Here is a 24,510-nt window from a genome sequence, read left to right as displayed (position 1 = left end):
ATGACAAGCTGAAATAATCAGGGAAAAAGGTATCACTATCGTTCCCTTTTGGCCTATGTGTGTCTTATTTACTTTCCTGATTAATTTTTATTAAAAGTTATATTTTTAACAAGAAATTTCAACCTTAGCAAGAGATTGTGAAACTAAGTAAATTACAGTACAAATACCAAAAAAAGAATATTTTAAACTTTTTTATTATTTTACAAAACTTCTCATTTCAGCTTCAGTGTCGAAGCTGATTTATTTTAGCACATGCGTATCGAATTCAAATTTGTTTCTAGATATTAAGAATTTACTTTATAAAAAGCGTATTCTGTGATAAATATAAATACATCTGCATTAATTATTCAAAAAAAATTCAATTCCACGTCATACATAAGCAATTTTTTTTTTCAATTTACCTTTTTTCGTTTGTTAATCTGAAGCTTCGCCATTGTCGCTGCTGTTCCCTTTAAATTTAAATATATCATCAAATAAATAAATGAATGAGATATGATTGATTCAATTCAATTAATTTTCATGAAAAAAATCTAGTTACTAAAAAGAACAAAACTTTAGAAAACTAAATAAAAAAGTTATGAATAAAATTAAAATATTTAAAAAAAAATATTTTGGTAGACAAATGTTAAAGTAGTATGTACTGTAAAGTAAGAAAGTCAACGTGTTACTTAAATCAAAGATTTTAATTGATGCCATGAGTTGGAAAATCTTTTGAATCGAATGTAATCCAGTATTTAAGTAAATCAATAGATGTGTTCGGTTGTTGTCGTCAAATTGTCGAGTTGCCGTTAACTTAACGCCAAAGAACATGAAATGGGCATTTTTTTTATATATTGCGCATACTTTGACGTTAATTTGACATTTTGACGATACACCTCGGACACAGCTAGTGTTTCTGACAATTTATCTTCAAGAATGACTTTAAGCATTTTGATGTAAATCATTTCAACACCATTTTCTTGGCAACAAAGCATGCGCTCATAAATTAATTAACAAACACAGAAACACTGCAATGTTGTGGGTGATCGGCATTTTTCGCGTGCTATTTAACAAGACCAGCAATTTGAGAGACCAGCAATATTAAAATGTGAACAACTGTCCGCCAAGTAGAATTTTTCTGATCTGGAGACTAAGCCCATATCAAAAATATTCTAATTTCTATCCTTGTTAAAATGTATACCGAAAAATGCCGAAAGCCGCAATCGACTACTGTCAGCAAATTGATTAATAATTCGCCTGACCAAATAAAACAATGCCTATCCCTATTTGCTGGATTGAAATTTATTGTTTCAAAGATAAAGGCATAAAAATTTGGACTGCATAAAACTTTCAAACTCATGTTGCCGATTACAGTCTGACTATTAAAAAAAAAAAGTTGTTATTCGTTATAAAATTTGTATCCTATGGAATAAATTATTTAGTAAATAAGTAAAAAAAAAAGAAACTATGTGATTGAAGTAGATTTTCAACTTATATTTATTGAATTGTAGTCCAATTAGAGAAGACTGGAATAATAAAAAAAATTAAAAAAAATTTGATTTCGAAATGTTTTAATCATCGTCTTCCCGAAAATAAATAAAAAATTTTCGCAATTTTTAACCTCTTTCCACCGTTACTCACACTACGCCACACTCTTTGCTTGCTATAAATATTACATCAACAAAGACTCTTCTCTTTTCCCCACAACTTTATTTTACTATTGGCGGACAGACGGATTCCTAATTTCTTTGATATTGGATCTACAGAGGAATCTATTGCGTTCGATCGCACTACTAGTGTCGATGTTGAAACAAACAAAATAAGTAAGTATGACAAGTTGTATTAAGCTATTTTAACGACAATGTACACGTAAAAATACTTAAGTGCACCTTCAATGCCAATGACTTTTTATCACGACAGCTAAAATCAAAATTATAAAATAACAAACAACTTACAAATCGACAAATCGGTTAGTGCCTTTGAACGCTACCAATAGTTTTACTAAATTACTTTATGTCATCACAAACAGATGGAGTCACCTCCCTACAGCTTAGCAATGGCTACTTTAATGGACGTCAAATGCCGCAAACAATTTTATATTTTATATTTGTGACTAAATAATTAGTGACCTAAATAATATTTATTAGACAAAGTTTTAAGTAACATACAAATGACATATTTTTTAATTCATTTTTTAAATAAATAAACTAAGTACACCAAATTATTTGGGAAAGTAAACAAGCTTGTTTATTAGAAGCTTATTTGATGTGTTTTTGTTTTCTTAGTGATTTAATTGTTTTTATTAAGAAATAGTAAAAATGAGTAAACGGCGCCGTACAAGTTCAATAGCAAGTCGTCAGGATGACGATTTTCTGGACGATGTTGATGCTTCCACAAGTTCAGGGCCTACTGTTCGTAAAAGAAAACGACAAGATCCGGTAAGATACCTATTTAAAACTTAAATAGTCTAATCACTGGATAAATAGATATAAGGAAATATTATGAGAATGTTGTATTTAAAAGATGTTAAGACATTTCAAAGATCCAGATTCCAGACAGTAAATTTGCATAACATTAAACATACAGGATAACCTACGACTGAATACACTTTAAGGTTTAAGATAGTATTCATCGAACAATAATTTTAGGCCGTAAACGCCTTATACGCATTTTCGACTTAAAATATCTCAAGGAATATGCTCTCAGAGTTTACACATTCAGTTATGGGTCGGTCACTTCATGCAGATGGGTTTGGTTTGCATGAATTCCATTAATTTGGCTATATGTGTACAAGCGGGTTTCTAACGTAAATACTTTTTAAGATAAACTATCTGAAAAGCTTTTTTTTTATCACGTTTTTTGTCGCCTATAGGAGAGTTGGTTGGGTTCTGAAGTTTTTAGCCCTTACGTTCAAACATGGGACACGAAACAGAAATATTATATTCACGCTAGAGACCCGTTTGCTTAGGCCTGGCAGTGTAGCACGACTACTGCAGGAGCCGTCACAGTGGTGACGAGGAGGAGACAATGTCTCATCTTCTCTGTCACTGTCCAGCTCTTGTCATGAAGAGATGGACTTACTTGAGCCAACGTCTCTTTGACGACCTCTCCGACCTAAAGTCAGTCGACGTCAAAGCCCTCCTACTGTTCTTAAACAGCTCCAAATGGTTCATGGAGTAGTGGCCGGAGATGGGCCAACCCTTTTACGGTATCACAACGGACCCTATGGTCTAAGTGTGTCCCACCCCAGGACAGCCACTCTAATCTAACCTAGAGACCCGTACTCCATTCACGCAAAACTTTTGTATCACCTTCTGATTTTTATTTGAATTTTTCGTCTTATAGAGTGAAATTTGCCAACAATTATATGAAATAATACGTAATTTTAAAAAAGAAGATGGAGCTTTGTTATGTGATTCATTTATACGAGCCCCAAAACGCCGTCAAGAACCAGGCTATTATGAAGTGGTATCGAATCCAATCGACTTACTAAAAATACAACAGAAATTGAAAACTGATGAATATGAAGATCCTGAAGATTTAACTGCAGACGTTGATTTAATGGTGAAAAATGCAAAAGCATTTTATAAGAAGAATTCTCAAGAATTTAAAGATGCTTGCGATTTATGGGATTTGTTTATTACTACGAAAAATCGGTAAAATAACTCTAAAATATATTTGAATGTGTATTCACCCAAAAGTTTCCATTTTAAATTCTTAATTTGATTACTTTTCCCTTTGCTTACAGATTAATTGACGAAGAAGCCGAATCCAAAGGTAAAATAATCTTGAAAGTAGGTAAATTAGCACGACGCGCGGCTGCCGCTGAAGCACGTGGTACTCCAACAAGTTCAAAATGTGGGCAAGATATTGATATTCCTGAAGATACTTCTGAGAGTTCAACAAATCCAGATGATGAGCTAATTAATAATCAATATGAAGATTTATTTACAGCGGTTATGATGGCTACAGATCAAGATAATCGCCCCCTACATACCGTATTCCAATTACTACCATCCAAGAAAAAATATCCAGAATATTACGAAGTTATCGAAAATCCAATTGATTTAAAAATCATTGCAACAAAAATTCAGCAAAATGATTATACATGTTTAACAGAGTTGGAACGGGATTTATTGTTAATGACACGTAACGCGTGTTTATTTAACGAACCAGGATCACAAATCTACAAAGATGCGAAAGCTCTTAAAAAAGTGATTACAAGTAAAAAGATTGAAATCGAACATGGAAAATTTGTTAGTACACCTTCTACGGCGGGTAAAAGTAGCGAACGTATTCGTAATAAACGATTACGCGGTGTACAAAGTTTATCCGCTGTAACAGCGGCACTCAGGGATGAAGATACCGATTCTGAGCTTGGCGGGAATGATGATTCATCGTTAATTGGTAGTGATATGATGTCGTTGATGGACGAACCCGAAATTATGGATATTGAAGATCCAAAATGGCAATTATTTGCGGCTATACGTAATGCTGTCAATCCACATGGAACACCATTAAGTGAACCATTTTGGAAATTACCATCAAAACGATATTATCCAGATTATTATCGTGAAATAAAAAATCCCGTATCGTTATCACAAATTCGTATGAAATTAAAGAAAGGTGATTATGGTACAGTGAGTGAAGTTGCGGGTGATATGAATATTATGTTTGAGAATGCGAAAAAATATAATGTACATCAATCGAAATTGTATAAAGTAAGTTTATATTTAATTATTTATAGCTATTTTTAAAAGCTAAAAGCTGAAAACTTGCTGACTTAAATTTGGTAATCGAATACATTGTTATCTTCTCCAGAAATTAAATTCTGTATGTATATTAAAAAAGTAATTTTTTTTTAGGATGCAGTAAAATTGCAGAAAATAATGCAATTAAAGGTTCAAGAACTACTTGATATTGATCAGGTAAACAACATTAGTAATGCTACGCATGCTAATGCTAAATATCACGCTACTTACACTAACAATCATAAAAAATCACTATTACATAATATAATCAAGGTAAAAACACATTAAAATTTCATTTTATATTACAGTTACAATAATCCATTCGATAAAATGTCCAGAGTGTCATAAACGTGAGCATTACATCACAATATTATTATTTATTTTATTTATAAACGTTACATTTTCTTGGAATTTGAGCTCTATTTCTGACACTCTAGGCAGACGTAATGATTTTTTTAAATTTTTCGTATCAGAAATTTTTTCAAAAATTGACTTTTGATTGAACAATTTGGATTCATCGTTCTTAAATTAATCGATTTTGACATATGAATTATCAAAATCGTTACAGAATTTGGTGATATAAATGATATTTTCTATAACTTTTTCGATATTAATTTTATCATTTTGATAACAGATGATCCCTCAGTTTAATTTTATCATTTTGATGACAGTTTAATGTAACGTATAAATTTCAAATTTAGGACAAAAGCCAATTCCTTTGATGTAACTTTATTTTCAAATGAAAGATAATACATTTTTTAATAGACCTAAATGATCATCTTTTAGCAAAATGGCACTAATTGTAAAATTATTTTTAATACTTTTTTTAATGAAAATTCTCTTATTCTTTAAAATGACATCATGAAAATATCATGAAAATCGGTTAAAAATAGTTAACAACGATGAAAATTCATCAAAGACTTTTTTAATGACTGACTATTAGAAATCAATTTTCACGATATTTTCTTAACCTGTTTACATCATAATATGTGCGCATACGTGGAATGATGTGAATAGGTAAAACTCTTTTCATTTTGTATAATTTAGGATACTGAAAGTGATTGCGAATCAGAAGATTCACGTGGTGTTAGACGTGGACGTCCACCAAAAATACGCCAATCTACACCAAATCCACAGACCACACCAAATAGTGGAGGAAATTCGAATAAAAAAGATAATATACCATTAAAGAAACGTTTACATAATATCAGTAAATTTTTAATCGATTATTCTGTAAGTATAATGTTTAATGCTTACTTTGTTTAACTAATCGGGGTTAAAAATGTATGAGAATACGGATTAAATAGCACGAAGAAACAACGTCCGTTGTAAGTGACTTTAGCTTTTGAGTGTTTCAGATATAATCCCCAGGTGTTCCGCACGATTTTCCGTGCAAGGACAAGGAACTAATTGATCATTGAGTCCAAATAATTGACTTGGTGGCACAAATAGTATGTCTCACTTCAGATCTCTCAAAAAATTACATTTTACGATAGTGTCCGTAAAGCCTTAAACCCCAATTACTTAATTAAAATCTTAATAGAATTACACTTTAATAAAAATTAATTATTTTTATTTAAGTGTGAAGATGGCCGACAACCTATGTTATTATTTATGGAAAAACCATCAAAAAAATTATATCCAGACTATTATCAAATAATCCAGGAACCAATTGATGTAATTACAATTGAAGCGAATATTAAGAATGATAAATATTTAAATGAGGATGAACTTGTACAAGATTTTAAATTAATGTTCTCGAATTGTCGTCAATATAATGAAGAGAATTCAATGATATATAACGATGCCATTTTATTAGAACGAGTGCTTATGGATAAAATTAATAGAGAGCATAATATTAATACAAATTTAAATACATCGGGATCGAATACACCTGGTACGGGTGAACGAAAAACTGCTACTGGTCGAATGTAAGTACCTGTTTGTAAATTTCTCAACGCAGTTAATTTGGTAGGATTAAAAAATCTATTATTACGGGGGCGAGATTTTCTATTTATTCAGATTTTTACTTTCTTATTATTCAAAAACTTAAATATTTTTTCATTTTCTGGTCTGTTCGTGTACTTTCGTTAGTTTAATATAAGTTAGTTAGTTAAAATGAATTTAATTATTTAGATTATTTTAACGATCCATATTGTTAACTACTTACAGCTTGGTTATTTTTTAAGAATCAAACCTGGAAAATTTTATCGTATTTAAAAGAAAAGTTTTATTACTTTGGTTTCCAAAGATGTCAGTTTAATCAATTATAATTCCGACACATGTCCTTTTTTCCCAATAGAAAGATTTATTACGGGAAGTTTTGAGTTTAGAAAGCTCTATTCCGTAACTTTTACGAAACAAAAAACAATTACTCATATCTTTCCAATAAACACTTTGTATTTTAATTAATATATCGGGTAATTTTCAAAATATTTTTATTTAACTTTGTTTGAAGTATGAAACCAAGAAAAATTTTATCACCAAATGAGCAGAAATTACGTTCATTATACGATGCAATACGTGATTATCGTGAACCAAAATCTGAACGACAATTATCATTAATTTTTATGAAATTACCATCAAAAAATGTAAGTTTTAAAATTTTTCAAAATTTTGTTTCAATTGGAATTTTATTTTTCAAAATTTTATTATTATTATTTGGTTTTTAATTCGAACTATAAAAAATAAAAACGGAACATGAAGTTATTTGTTTGTTTTTTGATTTGAGGTTATGTTACAGCAAATAAATCAGAAGTCAAAGGTACGATGATTTATTTATTTTATAACATTCATTATTTTATTGTCGCTTTTATTATTTTATTTGTATATTCCCTTATTTATACACTGTATTGAGCATTCGATGTTGATACAACAAGAACAAAATTCTACCATATAAGGTCTGAAAGAGTGAAAGCGAGTATGTATAATATCAAAGTATACTTACGCAATTTTATACCATTCAAGGGTTTGTACTGCTTAGAATTAGCAAGTAAAAATTTACTTAAGTTTAGGAAGCAATATCCTGAACGATTTAATTTTGACAATAACCCTTCTTTGAACGTTATACTTGATGCCAGATATTCCTTCACCATAAAAAGTGGTGACGGTAAATGCGGCAATTTTCAATTTTACGACAAGGGTTTTGTGTGCTTCTGAGGATCACAGGTATACGAATCAGTTAACATTTCGTCCCTCTTATTATGCATACTCAACTCTCTTCAGAGCCTAGCCGTTCTGCAGAATACAAAATATCCACCCTGCCAAATTTCATTATGAATGAATAGGAAACAACCAGATATTTTGGCAGTTATAACGAATTTAATACGTTTTAAGTTTTACCCTCTTTCGCGTTTCATCCTTTCCAGCGTCATATGCTCATATACCGTGCATTATTGTATCATGCAGATTATTGTTGCACTGATGACAAAATGTTGAATTTTTTTTTTCCGAATGGATCGATTTTGTAGATCTGTATTACATTCAAATTTTTCTTAATTTATATCTCAAAAGAGTGTGACAATGATCTAAAAAAAATCATATTAACTTTTGTTTTGAGCTATTTAAACTTCATGTTTTTATTTTTTATATTTCTATTTTATATATTCTTTTTTTAAAAGCTTTTTCATCATTTGTAGAAATAAAATTCATTCAATAAACTTATCATTTTCCATAACCCCACCCTTTAGATGTTATTGAAATCGAGTGACAGATCGGTAAAACTAGGTATATTTCAAAATGATGAGGTATATTTCGAAATAATGGCAGTGGCGAATTAGAATTATTAAAAGTTTTAATAGGATGAGTTAAGTATTGAATTTGCTGTAACTTTCAGGCGTTATCTAGCGATAAACTCTTCTAGAAAAATAAATACCCTCTGGAAATATGCACGAAATTCGTACAGCCCGACCACATTATATATTTAATATTATAATCTAAAAATTCAAGAGAGTAGCATGCCTTCTGCATGATGACAAATATCCTGCCTGTCCCTTGAAAAGTTACTTATATCGCAAATAGTTTCGGAAAAAGAAATTATGCTGAATAATTTTATATATAGCTTCAAGAAAGGTTCAAAGAGTAGTTAATATCTTCAGTATCTACACATTAATCATTTTACTTGGTTCTTGATCACAAAATCTGAATCTATGACAGACTCTTCGCCGTAGTTGAGTTCCAATAGCTTTCTATCTCTGAAGGATACTTTCTATATTAGGTATCTCGATTCTAAGTAGTAAATAATTAAAAATCTAAAATATATTTTTTTTCAATGTTTTCCTGATCAGTCACTTGGTAGCGATAGTTGAATGTGTTCATTCTGAATCCAAAAATAAAAGTTAATGAAATATGAAATTTAATCTAAAACAGGATTATCCCGATTATTATGAAGTTATAAAAGAACCGATTGACATGGAACAAATCTCAATGAAATTGAAAACTTCACAATATGGTGATAAATTAGATAAATTAGTGAACGATTTTATCTTAATGTTTGATAACGCTTGTAAATACAATGAACCTGATTCACAAATTTACAAAGATGCGTTAATTTTACAACGTGTATGCTTACAAACAAAACAACATCTTTACGAATTAGATTTACAAGATGACAATATTCATCAAGCTCCAGACGTTCAACTTGCTGTCCAAGATTTACTGCTCACTTTATTTACAACCGTCTATAATTATCAAGATGACGAGGGCCGTTGTTTTTCTGATTCAATGGCAGAACTACCTGAACATGATGAAATCGATGGCAAAAAAGTTCGTGCTTTATCGTTGGATTTAATAAAACGACGATTAGATCGTGGTGTTTATAAACGTTTGGATCAATTTCAAGATGATTTCTTTGCATGTATGGATCGTGCTCGAAAATTATCGCATTCTACATCGCAAATTTTTGAAGATGCTATTGAGCTACAATCGTATTTTATCAAACAGCGTGATGAGATTTGTCGTAATGGTGATTTGTTACAATCACCAGCTTTAAATTATACATTGTTAGATTTACAACAAGCAATTGAAAATACAAAGGTTGAGAAAATGGAACAGTTACAACAAGCAACGGATCAACAAAGTAGTACAACACAATTACATGGTGAAATGGATATAGAAAATGAGAATAGTAGTTCAAATTTGGGGTCATCACTGGGAGTTGGAGGTAAGTGCTATTTAACGTTTTAATTGCTGGAGAATTCCAAGTCTGTTAGCTCACAAAAATAATTTTCAAATCAAAGCAGCAAGTTTTATTGCAGTTTTTGATTTTTCATTTCTTATTTTCAGGTACTTCAACAATACAAACACCAAATCAAAAAACCAATTTTACAACCCCAAAGGAAAATATTGGTGATTCGATGACTTGTAATCAACGTACATTCCGTGTTGGTGAATTTGTATACATCGAATCGAAGGAAAAGGGTGTTGAACCATCGATTATAGTTATCGAACGTTTATGGACCAACTCTGAAGGACAACAAATGTTATACGGCAATTATTTTCTTCGTCCAAGTGAAACTTTCCATGTGACGACACGTAAATTTCTGGAACAAGAAGTTTTCAAATCAGATGCCCACGTTGCTGTGCCATTGAACGAAGTAAAAGAACGATGTTGCGTTCTAAATATAAAAGATTACATCAAAATGAAACCAGAAGGTTATGCTGACAAAGATGTTTACGTATGCGAATCACGTTACAGTACTCGAGCGCGTGCATTTAAAAAGATTAAAGTATGGCCTGTTCCAGATGGTATAGTGAAATTAGTTGAACGGCCAGCACCGATTGAACCAAAACGTGTTATGTCTGTATTTCGGGAACGTGTTGAAAAACATAAAGATGAACTTGCTGAACTCGCGGAACAAGAAGCTACTTTAATAGAAAAGGATAAACCAAATGTTGTTGCGTTCAATATACAGAGTGCACAAGGTGTTTCTGGATGTATTGATAATGTTTATTATGAACAATATAATACAATTTGTAGTGGTGTTGTAAAAACTGGTGATTTTGTTTATGTTGCAACTGATGGTGGTCGACAATTAATTGCGCAAATTGATACGATTTGGGAAACTAAAGAGTAAGTATTACAAACATGTTACCGGTCCTAACAGTTTTTGTCTGAAAATTTCGTAAATTGAAATCTCAAAGAGTTATTTCCGGAGTCTTCCGATTTTCTTTTGCTACAGCGCGTTTAAAGTAATGATCCCTGAATTATATTAATTTTAATGTGAATTTTTTTTTTCATAGTGGTAAATGTTACTTCCGTGGCCCATGGCTAATACAACCGTCAGAAGTACCCCATTTACCAACAAGATTATTCTACAAACAAGAAGTATTCTTATCCACAATCGAAGATACAAATCCATTAGTGGGTATCGTTGGAAAATGTTCAGTCTTAGAATATCAAGATTATATATCGTGTCGTATAACGGAAATACCAGAACAAGATGTGTATATTTGTGAATCGATTTACGATGAAATGAAACGGATTACAATTAAATTACAACATACAGAGCATTCGTTAAAACATTATCAACATTCGTCGTTGGTAACTGAAGATGAAACATATTTCTTTAGACGTTTAATAAATCCACAAAAGGTTAGTGTTTTTATTTTCTATAGTACTAGTAGATCAAATAACAAGTTTCTGAGTGTGTTTGGAATTATTGAGAGCTTGCTATTACAAAAAATTGAGCCCGATTCCATCAACTTTGATTAAATATTCTATTAAAAGACTAATTAATCCAAGAACTCTTTAATTAGAGATGGTAGAGTCCGGCTCTTAGTGTGTGAAAAGTAAAGGATCTTAACAGATTTTAAATAGAAACTAGTTTCGCGTAAATTTCATTTTTGTATGACAGAAATTCTTCTTGATAAAAAGAAAAGGAATCAAACAAAAGAAACTATTCTTCGAAGTAAAAAGTTCTAAGATTTTCTCAGTGAGTTGAAGAGAAATTGATGAGGACACTTAATAATTTTTAAATTAAGAAAAATTCTGATATAGACCTCGAATCGAATATTGCACTCACCGAAGTGTATGTATATCTATGTTTCTAACGACCGAACCAAAAAATGTGCGTGTCTGTCTCTTTGTCTGTCTGTGGCATCGTAGCGCCTAAACGGATGAACTGATTTCGATTTTTTTGGTTTCTTTTGAAAGGCTATTTAATGAAGAGTGTTCTTAGCTATGTTTCAAGCGCGAGTTTAGGGTTCCTAACCGGCAAAATTTGTCGGAGGTTTTTTAAATTTTATAAATTTCACTTGTTTCTATTTAAATTCTGTGGTATCCTTAGATAATAATTCAGCAGGCGTCGGTAACGTTTTATTTCTGCGGGTCAAAATCAACCAAAATGTGAGTATTTAGATGTTTCGGATCAGCAAAAAAATTGACTATTTAGTTTTTTTTTATTCTCCAAGTGTATGTATGTTTATGTTTATAATAGTGGGTCACTTAAAATTGTCAAATAGTTCAGCCGGTGACTCGCGTCTTGTAGGTTGCCGACGCTTGATTTATTTAGAAATGTTACAATATTTAAATTTTTCAAACTAACACCGCATCGCATGGATGCATGTATCTCATGTTTGTGATTTTTTTTATTTCTAATCTTTAGGTTACATTTGAAGTGACACAAAATGTACCAGATGTCAAAGTTCAACCTGTCACTCGACTACTTGACACAATTGTAGTAAGTATTTTAATTTTATTAGACATCTAGAGACGAAATATGTAAATACATGTTGAATATTCCAACTTTTTGCATGTTGTAAAAAAAGAGCCTCTCTTTTTCCCATCCCTGTCTACTTAGTTTGATTTTGTGAATTGATATTATTAGCATCCATTATTCTTTAAATAAATTTCCTTTTCGCAGGTTTTATGCATATTTATTTATTTTACAATACTTTTAACTCTTTTGACAACCAGTTTTAATCTTTTTGGGCCTTCTTCAGGCATTCTACGAAATAGGACTATACATGAAGGATCAGAAAGATCCGAAAGTAGATGCAAGTTAAAAATATAGTAAAAAAATAAATGTACATAAAATCTGCAAAAAATAACTTTATTTATCTTTAACAAATTTGGTATTTTTTTGGAGTTTTTTTGTAAATATACACAGAAATGACCCTTTATATTTTCCATCCCCTTTTTCCATCAGAACTTGGCCTTTATTTTAGGCTCATCTATAAGGAAAATATCTATAAACTGTTTTTCGTTTCAAAAACTTAGGAACCATCACCCATATTACCAAAGATCGAGCAAGATGTTGAAATGTTAATGGAAGATTCATTAGATGGAGGTCCACCTTCTGTTGGATCGGGTGGTGGACATGATATAAATGTCACACCAACCATTGGTATTAATGTTGGTAATCCTGGAACACCTGGTACATCGACTGGTGTATTAACTGGTGTTGTTAATACTGGTGGTATTGGTACTAGTTCGAATACGGTTGGTGTCACGGGGACTGTTACCAACAGTGGGGTTACAACTTCTGTGGTATCAACACCTGTTTCGTCTAAAAAAGAAAAGGTAAGAAAATCATCAAAATGAGAACTATTTAGACCGTTAACCCCCGGCGGTACTTCGCTCTTATTAATCATGTTTTTCCGAAATTTTATTTGCAGAAACAAGGTGGGAAAAAAATCGTCACCGGTTATATATTATACTCAAGTGAAGTACGTAAAACTGTTGCACAAAATAATCCCGATTCGACATTCGGTGAAATTAGTCGTATAGTTGGTAATGAATGGCGTACGCTACCAACACATGAAAAACAAGTATGGGAAGAAAAAGCTGCTAAATGTAATGAAGAGAATGCAGATCAAGGCCCTACTGAATTTGTCTATGAATGTCTGTGGGATGATTGTGATTATCAATTTGAAGATTTAAGTGATTTATTGGAGCATTGTATTCAGGATGATAAAGGACATGTGCAATTACATTTTAATGGTGTGAAAGAACCTGAATTTCAATGTCATTGGCGTGGTTGTATACGTATTAAAAAATCAGCACCTTCTTTTCCACATTTACCACGTTTAGCGCGACATGTTCGAGAAGTACATATTATCAAAGGCAATGGGAAATTGGTCACACAGGAAAATAAGAGCAAGTTAGTACAATTGTTTTTTAAAATTGTATTTATTTAATTTCTAATTTCTCCCTATTTTGATTCGTCTGCTCGCGAGTATCTAGAAGTTTCTTCCAAGGAGGCTATATTGGCGTCTTTCTCTTTCCTTAACTATTTATATAATCGTTTTGAGAAAAACAACTTTAAAGATTTTTAATCAGTAGTAACTTTTTTCTAAAACAAATTAGGCCCGTTTTATAATACCGTTAATTTTTAAGCTGAACGAATATTAATTATTAAGTCACGCTTAACGTCTAAAAAATTTTTATTTCATAATCTTTCCTTATTTTATCCAGGAATTATGTACCATCAAAGAAATCAGCCCAAATAGCAGCAGCCAATTCTAATAACAACTCAAACAGTTCAACTGCAAATATGAACATTAAACCATTTAATAATACTACGAATAATACTAATACTGGAACTGTTACCCAAGGACAACAACAAATGGTGATGAAACCAGTTGAACCGATATTTATAACAGTTCCACCACGTCCTACGAGACTTTTACACTCCGAAGCATACATTAAATACATTGAGGGTCTACATGTATCAAATAAATTTATGTCACCATGGGAGAAAACTTTAAATGCTACAGAATTGAATACAACATCACCGGTAGTGACAATACCAGCTGTCACACATGTCAATAACACGGGATTAGGTGGGACAAATACGTGTGATGTTACCACAACTAAAGTTCAACTGTTGTCACATTGGTTAGCAAATGGTGAACGTAATCATTCATCGTTGACGTCAGCATTATGGTCGTTACGAGATTTAATGATGAAAGATATAATGTCAGTGTATAAAAATTAAATTTTTATAATCCCAAAAAATTCATATTTCTATTTAAAAGTATAATAAAGTCGTACATTTTTTTAAGTAATATGCAGTTTTATTTCACTAACAAAATAGAGTTTGAACAAAGCTACCCAACTTTCACGAACGTGTAAATAATAGAATTTGACTTTGGTCTATGACAGGGGTGACGAACCTTTATACATCAACGTACCAGTTTTTCTAAAGAAATGTTTAATGATACCATAGACGTGCCGTTAAATAATTTTCACTTCGTAATTATCAAGATTCGCAATTAAATCTTCATTAATGACGTTTCCTACGCAATATCGAGCAAAAAAGCTAAACGTGCAGTTTTTGTGACGTTAGTGCTTTCGTCAAGACATAGCGATATAAAAGCAGCAGAGTTAATGTAAATTTTTTGTTGATCTGGTACATTTCTGGCAAGTTTTAAGATCTTTCTTTTATTGTGTTTTTAGATAGAGAACTCTCCCTCTTGAAAAGGTTTACCATGCCGAGCAATGACATTTGCCGCACTCGTATAATAATTTTTACCAACATAATCATAGACGTCGACTGTTTATTTCTCATCTTTTTGGTTCGTTTTTTTTACAGCTAATGTAATTTGGAATGAAAACGTTACCCCAAAAACTGATTTTATACTGTATAAAATAACCATTTCATATTTATTTTAGGTGAAATATGTACAAATGTATATAATTAAATATCGTTTTTAACAATTTTTCTGGTTTATTTATTATTATTCAATATTATACCTACCTTTATCTTTTATCCTTTACATCGATTTCAGGAATATCAAACAGAACCTACCTATATATAAAATATATAATATATAATTCATATAATAAAATATAGTTTTTATCAATTTTTCTGGTTTAATTATTATTATTCAATATTATACCTACCTTTATATTTTATCCCTTACATCGATTTCAGGAATATCAAACGGAACCTATATTTTTAGCAAAATATTACTACAATTATTCATTTATATAGGTAAGTTTATTGAAAAAATTGAGTAAAATGTATGTATATTAAATTATTGATAAGTATAATATGTCAAAGGCGGTATAGTGGCTAGCCGAGTCGACTCTGGTTACAAAGTACCTCAATTCGAAACTAGCAAGCTCTCGTATAATTTTTAATTAAATAAGTTTTTATGCCGAGATAATGACTTTTTTTTAGATAATTGTTATGAGAACCAAAAGCGACAAGTAAGTAAGAGAGCGAGGAATATTTTATGTTATTTTTATTCCCACCCCCTAACAGAAGAGTGATTTATGACATAAGTAGGGATAAGATGGGACTAAAACAATTTAGTTTTTTTTATGAATTTCATACATTTATAATTCATAATAGTCATACAAGTTGCCTAGAATAGCAAACAATAGTGTTTTGAAAATTATCCAGTTCATTTGACATATAGGTGAGTAAATTACAATATCATTAAGAAGCTGGGTGGCCGTGTTGGTAGAGCACTTGACTCTGAAACCAAGGCACGCTGGTTCGTATCCTGGAATTGCTAAATTTTTACTTTTAAATTAAATGAATTTTTTCTGATATTAAAAATTTTCCACTCTTTTTATAGTTTAAATTATCTATATAACCCGCCCTCTTGCTATAGATAACGTCAGTTATACATATGTCATCCAAAATATATTTCTCTGATACCAATCTTCAATAAATTTCCAAATATATTTCTCTGATACCAATCTTCAAAATAATTCCAGCGTAAAAAAGAAGTCTTAAAATTTTGATTCATACATTTTTAATTCATAATAGTCATACAAGTTGCCTAGAAAAGAAAACAATAGTGTTTTGAATCATACATTTATAATTCATAATAGCCATACAAGTTGCCTCGAAAAGCAAACAATAGTGTTTTGAAAAGTATCCAGTTCATTTATGACAGGTTGATTCAAAATTATTTAAGTATTAAATTTTTAATAGATTTCATATCTACCAAATAGCTTAGTAGGTTACGGTTCTGCCTACGGATACAAAGTATTCTGGTTCGAATCCAAGCGGAATTTCAAAGATATTTTTAAAAAGTTCAAGAGTTTATTTTTGTTTTCAATAATTTAATAAGGTTTTAACTTTCAATTGTTTTTTTTTATTTCCATTAATTTAATTTTCCTTTTCTTTAACTGTATGACTGAGACTTATACGATGACTTAGACATATTTGCATCCTCCACTCCGCTTTCCCTTTTTATTTACAGATTGAAAATTATTGAAGAAAATTTGAATTAGCAGGTAAGGAATGGAGTGTATAAGATTTAATAGAATGAGTTTAGGACAGGTAGGTTTTTAAAAATTATTTAAGTATTAAATTTTTAATAGATAAAACATGTACCAAATAGCTCAGTAGGTTGCGCTTCTGAATACGGATACAAAGTACCCTACTTCGCATCCAAACGGAGTTTATAGTTTATTTAAAACAAAAGTTGATGAGTTTTTTTTAATTTAATAAGGTTTTAACTTAATTGTTTTTTTTTTTTTTTTTTTAATTTCCACTCACCACAAAAGTTTACAGACCAATAAATAACTTTCTGATTTTCGAAGTTAAAACAATTACTTACCTATCAGGATATTCCTTCCTGTTCATTATGTTCTCCTAGTAAAAATGTGAAAAAAATCAATCATTTTTTCCTCCATTCAATCAAATTGAAACTTTTTCATCAAAAAAGTACGAAAAAATCTTCAATTTTTTCAACATTTGTACTAGGAGAACATAAGTACGAATTAGTAGTTCCTGATAGGGAGAAAAAGCAAGTAAGTGTTTTCACCCCGAAAGTCTAAAATTTTATTTTGGCAGAAAGTTATTGGTCTGCCCAGAAGTCATACTCACCAAACACGGGTGTGCAGACCACTAACTTTCTGACTTACGAGGTGACAACAATTACCTTGCTATCAGGTACTACTAATTCCGTCCGTCCATGATGTTCTCCTAGTAGAAATGTGAAAAAAATTGAAGTTTTTGAACGAAAAAAAACTAAAATTTTTCATCATTTGTACTAGGCAAACATGTTGTGGTGGAAATTTAAAAAAAAATGAAAATAAAAATCAGAATTTGCTTAAAAGAAAGAAGAATAATTTTTTTTAATCTAGTACTACCCTAGTTTCGAACCAGGGGACTATCTATTCGTAGTCAGATACGCTAACCACTATACCATAAGGGCTCTGTTATTCATATTAATAAATAATTATATTAATATTTTCGACTTTCGACAGTTAGGTGAGTATTCGAAATAGGCTTCGAAATATCGCTCTTCTTATTATACTTAAGATAGTGACAGAAAAAAAAAACAACAAAATGAACAATTATTACAGTTTGCCAAAATTGGATTCTTTATGCCATGTTTGTGCCATTACAAAGTTAAAAAAAAAGTTTTCGATTCGAGTATACTAGACTTTTCATGAAAACTTTAAACTTTTTTTTTAAAGTTGTAAATAAATAAAATTTGTTATATATTTTAAATTTTGTTTTATTTTTTATATTTTCTGCCCCATTTCTTCTTTCAGAATAAAATTATTATTTGGCAAACTGTAATAATTGTTTATTTTGTTGTTTTTTTTCTGTCACTATCTTAAGTATAATAAGAGCGATATTTCGAAGCCTATTTCGAATACTCACCTAACTGTCAAATGAACTGGATACTTTTCAAAACACTATTGTTTTCTTTTCTAGGCAACTTGTATGACTATTATGAATTAAAAATGTATGAATCAAAATTTTAAGACTTCTTTTTTACGCTGGAATTATTTTGAAGATTGGTATCAGAGAAATATATTTGGAAATTTATTGAAGATTGGTATCAGAGAAATATATTTTGGATGACATATGTATAACTGACGTTATCTATAGCAAGAGGGCGGGTTATATAGATAATTTAAACTATAAAAAGAGTGGAAAATTTTTAATATCAGAAAAAATTCATTTAATTTAAAAGTAAAAATTTAGCAATTCCAGGATACGAACCAGCGTGCCTTGGTTTCAGAGTCAAGTGCTCTACCAACACGGCCACCCAGCTTCTTAATGATATTGTAATTTACTCACCTATATGTCAAATGAACTGGATAATTTTCAAAACACTATTGTTTGCTATTCTAGGCAACTTGTATGACTATTATGAATTATAAATGTATGAATCAAAATTTTAAGACTTCTTTTTTACGCTGGAATTATTTTGAAGATTGGTATCAGAGAAATATATTTGGAGATTTTTTTTTTAAAATATAAATACACACACATATTTTTTAATTTTTTTAATAAAATTATTTATTAAAAAAAGATAACTAAATAAAAAAATACACAAATAAATATAACAAAATTATAAATTAATATATATTAGACAATAATTTCTTAATTTATTTAACAATATAACAATAATATATTACTTTAAGACCCCTACTGTTAAAATAGCTCTTACTTATACTTATTTTCTAGGCTTGTCGCAAAAAAAATGTATTCCTTAATCGTAAATCGTAAGGATAATTGTCTCCAAATGTTGAATTACTTATCACATTAGTCTATCTTTTTATTTCACACCTTACGGCATTTTTGCTATGTTAGATATGAAACATATCAAGCGACATACGTTGCTTACTTGTAAATGGAGCCTTAGCTAATTTTTAAATACAAAAATTAAACAGGAAAATTACAATTGGCGAAATAAATATTAAATAAAATATAGGTACGAAAAAAAAATATATATTGAGCATCACGAGCCTTCCACAAGTTCTCTCTCAGAACAAATTCAAAGTTTAATATTGAGCAGAAAGTGTTTTCGAACCAATAATCTACTGATTATAATTTACAATTAAACCTCTTTAAAAAATATTGAAAATTAAATACAAAGATGGCTCAAAAAATGAGTATAATTAAATTTTCTTTTTATTAAAGGGCTATTTGTACCGCCAAGATCCAAGAAAACTTAAGAGAGGATAATAGATTCCTTAAACACGTTCACTTAGGGTTTCTGCTCAAAGAGAAAAATTTCCCATTGTTGCATGATTTACGGTTTACTTTCAGCAGAAACGTACCAAGAAAAAACAGCTAGTTATGTATCAGCATCAGCTAGTTATGTATAACACTCCAGCTGTAAGAAAACATTAAAAGCAGCAAAACGTTCAGATTTCTGTCCTACGTTACTTATGTTTAGGAAACGATTCCTCAAAACGTACTATCGTCTCATGAAATGCGATTTCAAACCTGGTTCCATATCCTTTCTCAAGTATTCTTAACTGAATCTTTTACCAAAACCAAACTTGGCAGTATATATTGCTTGCACAAAAGAACGGATAGTATCAGAACGCGGATTATCCATAATATGCCATTTCAAAATATGATACAATTTTATGATTCTTAAATTCTGTACGATCGAATTAAAATATTATGCTCGATTCCATTATCTTTGATTAAACGCTCGAAAATAGTACGTTCCCTTCAATTCTGCTTCGTCATATTACAAATAATATCCTAATAACATCACATAAACCAACCAAATTACTCGTTTTTGAATTTAACGAACCACAATCCTAATTTGCCCAAGTCAACAAGGTATGTAAGGTATCAAAGTGAATGGAATCGAGCATTTTTAATCTAGAAAATAAATAATCAAAGATAAAACTATAATTAAATATATTACAGACAAGTCTTATAAAAAAACAATTTTGGCACAACAAATTTTTATAAAATTTTCCTACAAGATACTTCCATCGTCATTATTAAGAGTTTGTGATGCTGTGGAAGGTCGATACCATTCTGGATCAATTTTAGCTTGTCGTTGTGGTTTCTGTGCTGGTATGGCACGATCACGTGGACTTCGTGATGTTACACGAAATTCAGTTGGTAAATCGTAGCACTTACATACACAACATGAGGGAAATCGAAACCAATCGGAAAATATACCACGACACTCATTACTTGGATCGTATGCAAGTAACCGATGGAGACGATACTGTTGTTCACAGCGGCAACCTTCACGACAGTACATCTGTCGATGTTCGAAACTACATTTTTCCCAATGTACGTATTGTTCGAATGGGTATAAATTTAATAATGCTAACACTTCACCACGTGTATTATTTGCCCAAAATGGTGCAACCACTTCTTCTTTTACCGGGCAAGCATTCCTGGAACAAAAACAAACAGTTATCTTCGAAAAAAAACTCAAAAATGAGTGGAAAAATTTTAAATACATAAAATAAACTTCAATTCTTGGATATTCCTAGCCAAATTTAACTCATTTTCGATAAAATTATTTATTCTGAAAATTTTTTAACAGGCTAAAGTAGTTTTGCTGCAAGAAAATATGGCTAAGGTGCATTACAATCGCTAAATATGACACCTAGGGCTACACTGAGAAGCTATTCTTAAACATCTACAAATGATTCATGAAGTTTTCAATAGTGGTTGAAGTTTTCAAGAGTTATTCTCCTTTAGAGATTATGGTAGACCTAATTTTCTAAGTTATTCCTACCGCCACCAAGACATCCGCCAAAATTTTGACTCATTATTTATGCGTTCAATAAAGTTCTTCCAAGATTGTTTTATTCTGGAACAATTAAAATTCTTTAAAACTATTACTTACACTCCTTTTAATTTAACAGGCGCTGGTTCACTATCAGAAAATTCTTGATCGGCAACGGTATCTTGAAACAATTGGCTCGTTTCCATGTCATCTGCAGAATTTCCACTTTGCAGATTTGGCTGAGCTTGTTTAGTATCTTCTTGATAATCAATCGAAGTTGACGATACATGTATTTCATCAGGATTCAATTTTATCGTTGTATTTTCTTCCAGATTTTCTGTGCTTGTAATATCTTCTACAGTAGTTATATACTCAGTTGTTATTTCCTCTGATACCGTTGTATTTTCCGTCGATGTAGTAACCACTGATTCTTCTGTCGACGTTACGTTATTAAGTACACCTGTTTGGTTTATCGGCGTTGATACATTCGCCGATTCCAAAATTATAATTGTATAATTGTTGATATTAAAAATTCCTCCATTTGAATCTAGATCGTTACTCAGCATTTCTTGGACTACTGGGTCTGGTCCAACATGTTTTTGCGAATCTAAGGCATCGGGGAATTTAATTAAAGGTGTTCGAACCGGTTTCAAAGTTGTGCTCTGTCGTAAATGAGCAAATAAATCATTTGGACGAAATTCTGCATCAGCGAATGTGAATTTCGTATTCAATAGTACATCATCTTGTCGAAGATACCTTCCTCGCCGGTTTCTAGGATATCTAGGTTCAAAATCTTCGTCATCTAAATCAAATTCATTTTCATCATCAGCTAAATAGATATTTGCATCGATTACATCGGAATAAAAACTTTTCGGATTGGATTTAGGTGAGTTGACACGTTTATTATCACCTCGAAAATGTCGAAAGCTTTCGGTAAAGTGTAGTCGCGTAATATCATCGTTATTTTGATGGAATTCAGTTGATAATACAGAATAATGACCATAATCTCCATACATACGACGCATTAGACCATGATTTTCTTTAACAAAGCGTCGTACAGCTTGCCAAGGATATGATTTGCCCGGGACATCACACCAATTTTCTTTACTAAAATCACATGGTAATTCACGAGCACGTTGTTGCCGTAATTCACGTCCGCAAGCGGAAGCTGAATCATATCCATATTCTGAGCCAAATATACCACTTACATTTAGTAAGGCTAGCTGTGAACAAAAAAAATTATTTCAGTTCTGAATATATATAAATAAAACGTTAAATAAGGGAACCGAATAACATTTTCGTAAACCTTTTAACAAAAAAGTTTTCCATATTTAGCCAACTTTAGTAGACACGTAATCGTAAGAGTTAGAATAAAATTTAAAAGGAGACATTATTCTCTTTACAAAATGGAACAACTTTGGTAGAAATTTTTTATCAATCAAAGTATAGGTGAGTATACAGCATATTTAAAGATTTAGGAGTTTTTTGAACCTAAACTTATCGCAAAACAATTTTAAAATTATTGTCTAAGAATGTTAATATCAAGTTTTTGTAAGTTTAAAAAACTAAAAAGATAATTTTAATGACCAGAAAAACAATTAAAACTCTTTTCAAATTCAATTTATTTTGTCATCTTTATCATATTTATGTAACCGTTGGTGCGTCTGTATGTAACCCTGTAGCTTCTGAAAGATTTGTCAAATTGAGTTAAGAATCATTCATATAATATATTTTTTCTCCATGCGGCAGTTCTTGCTATTTTAGGGTCCCCCTTCTTGACCTCTCAATAATAGTTTAAATGTGAAGCTGTAGGTTGAAGTCAGGTCTAAGAAAAAAGACAAGCCTAAGGCCTTGGTTTCTCTTTAGAGTTATAGCTCAAACTTTCTTAATTGTCCCATCTCTTTTTGATCCTGATTTAGACATGACGACAAGAGGGATTGGGTTGATATTTGTCTATAAACTTAGAATTGCTGATCTAAGCGATCGGGTAACGGTTAGTTTCTTATGTAATTTTGTTTATTATTTACAAAAACATTTAGTCCATTATTTGAAATATATTATATCTCAAAAATATAAAAACTAATGGAAAATATAACAACAAAAATAATGATTTTATAATGAATATATGCAAATGTATGTACATAAATGTATTGTACATTGCCTATAGTTAAATACTAAATGGTAATTTAATGCTACAAAATTTTATTTTTTTATGCAAAATTATTCCCAATTTATACAGCTTATGTTTTATAACTTATCAAAGTATTCGGTTCAATAGAGTTATATTGGGAGACTGGAGCCAAAAAAATTGGAAGTAAGATGAGTATTTGTGTCGGATATAATTTTATTGCTGGGTAAAAATTTACTCTAGTAAATAAAGACAGATCAAATCTACAGAGATAATCCATGGTATGTAAAAAATATCTCAATTTTTAATATATTTATTCAATACAAGTGAAAATAGAAACTAATAGAGTTAATTGCTTAAAGATCCTGCATATGATTAAATATCTTATACTCGCCAACTTATTTCGTGCTATTATGACGGACAAGTAGATATGTACTTTTGGTTTTTTCTACCATTAACGTTACAAGCTTTATACTAAGTTTAAAGTGTGCATTTTAGAAAATTTGCGAAATGAAAAAGCGCGAAAAATTTACTTTCACCCAGCCTTTCTTTTGTTGACTATTTTTTTTTTTTTAAATGAATATAATTAAATCAACCTGTAAAAACAATACTTTTTTTATTTTTTGAATAAATTGATGATTTTAGAAAACTGATAAAGTCCTTGGCCTTAAATTACATTGACCTCGTTCATATTGGTCGTGGAGTGAGTGGTCACACCGTCACCATGTCCATTGATCGGTGGTCTGGTCACGTGTTGTTAAATCGTGTAAATAATAGTTAGTTTTAATTTTAATAATGAAATCTCTTCTTTCACTTTCTTGAATAGTTTATTATGTTTTATTTTAGGAATATAACACCTATCTATTGTAATCTATATTTTACAAAGAAATAGGTGCGTTTTAACTTTGTAATTTCTATTTCATCGTTTAACAAACTTTCCTCGCTCCTTCGATTCTATCTTTCCAGATCGAAACTTTTATGTGCAAATTGGATAAAATCACAATAAATAAAAGAAATATGCTCTGTTCTGCATATGCAATGTTTTTTGGGGTGGTAAACTCCGAATTTGTTCTATTTCGACTTTTTACCATCTTTTTACAAGCTTTTATTTAACTTCACTTGTATGTATGTATGCCCTTGAATTTTGCAATTATGCCCTTCAATATTTCACCCAGTTCCGCAAAAACTATCAGGCTGAAATTTGTCACACTTGTTTTATTCTCGTGACAATACAAT

General features: G+C 30.7%; 2 protein-coding genes across 5 annotated transcripts; one reads left to right on the top strand and one right to left on the bottom strand.

Moving 5' to 3' along the window:
• The first annotated feature begins 2,144 nt into the window (after nt 1-2,144).
• LOC123299594 (protein polybromo-1) lies at nt 2,145-14,715 on the top strand. 4 transcript variants are annotated; one of them, XM_044881851.1, is made up of 15 exons: nt 2,145-2,417; nt 3,325-3,635; nt 3,728-4,700; nt 4,845-4,907; nt 5,778-5,963; nt 6,312-6,661; nt 7,189-7,321; nt 7,462-7,494; nt 9,099-9,891; nt 10,014-10,800; nt 10,971-11,322; nt 12,335-12,409; nt 12,949-13,251; nt 13,347-13,831; nt 14,146-14,715. In XM_044881851.1, exons 1-15 carry the CDS (start codon nt 2,298-2,300, stop codon nt 14,666-14,668), a joined length of 5,487 nt encoding a protein of 1,828 aa, XP_044737786.1. In that variant the 5' UTR covers nt 2,145-2,297; the 3' UTR covers nt 14,669-14,715. The 4 variants fall into 4 exon arrangements, with proteins under 4 accessions (XP_044737786.1, XP_044737783.1, XP_044737784.1 ...); XM_044881848.1 differs by having other exon boundaries at nt 4,845-5,003; XM_044881849.1 differs by lacking the exon at nt 7,462-7,494 and having other exon boundaries at nt 4,845-5,003.
• Nucleotides 14,716-20,354: 5,639 nt separating this feature from the next.
• Nucleotides 20,355-24,000, bottom strand: LOC123301031 (protein spaetzle 4). Its single transcript, XM_044883758.1, has 3 exons — nt 23,992-24,000; nt 21,267-22,369; nt 20,355-20,808 (listed from the first exon to the last, which is right to left on the bottom strand). The coding sequence occupies exons 1-3, from the start codon at nt 23,998-24,000 to the stop codon at nt 20,376-20,378; spliced, it is 1,545 nt and encodes a 514-aa protein (XP_044739693.1). The 3' UTR covers nt 20,355-20,375.
• Nucleotides 24,001-24,510: the final 510 nt, after the last annotated feature.

This window comes from Chrysoperla carnea, chromosome 5 (genome assembly GCF_905475395.1).
Source record: "Chrysoperla carnea chromosome 5, inChrCarn1.1, whole genome shotgun sequence".
Classification (NCBI taxonomy): domain Eukaryota; kingdom Metazoa; phylum Arthropoda; class Insecta; order Neuroptera; family Chrysopidae; genus Chrysoperla; species Chrysoperla carnea.
Note: the sequence above shows the minus strand (reverse complement) of the source record. Positions and strands in the feature narration are given on the sequence as shown.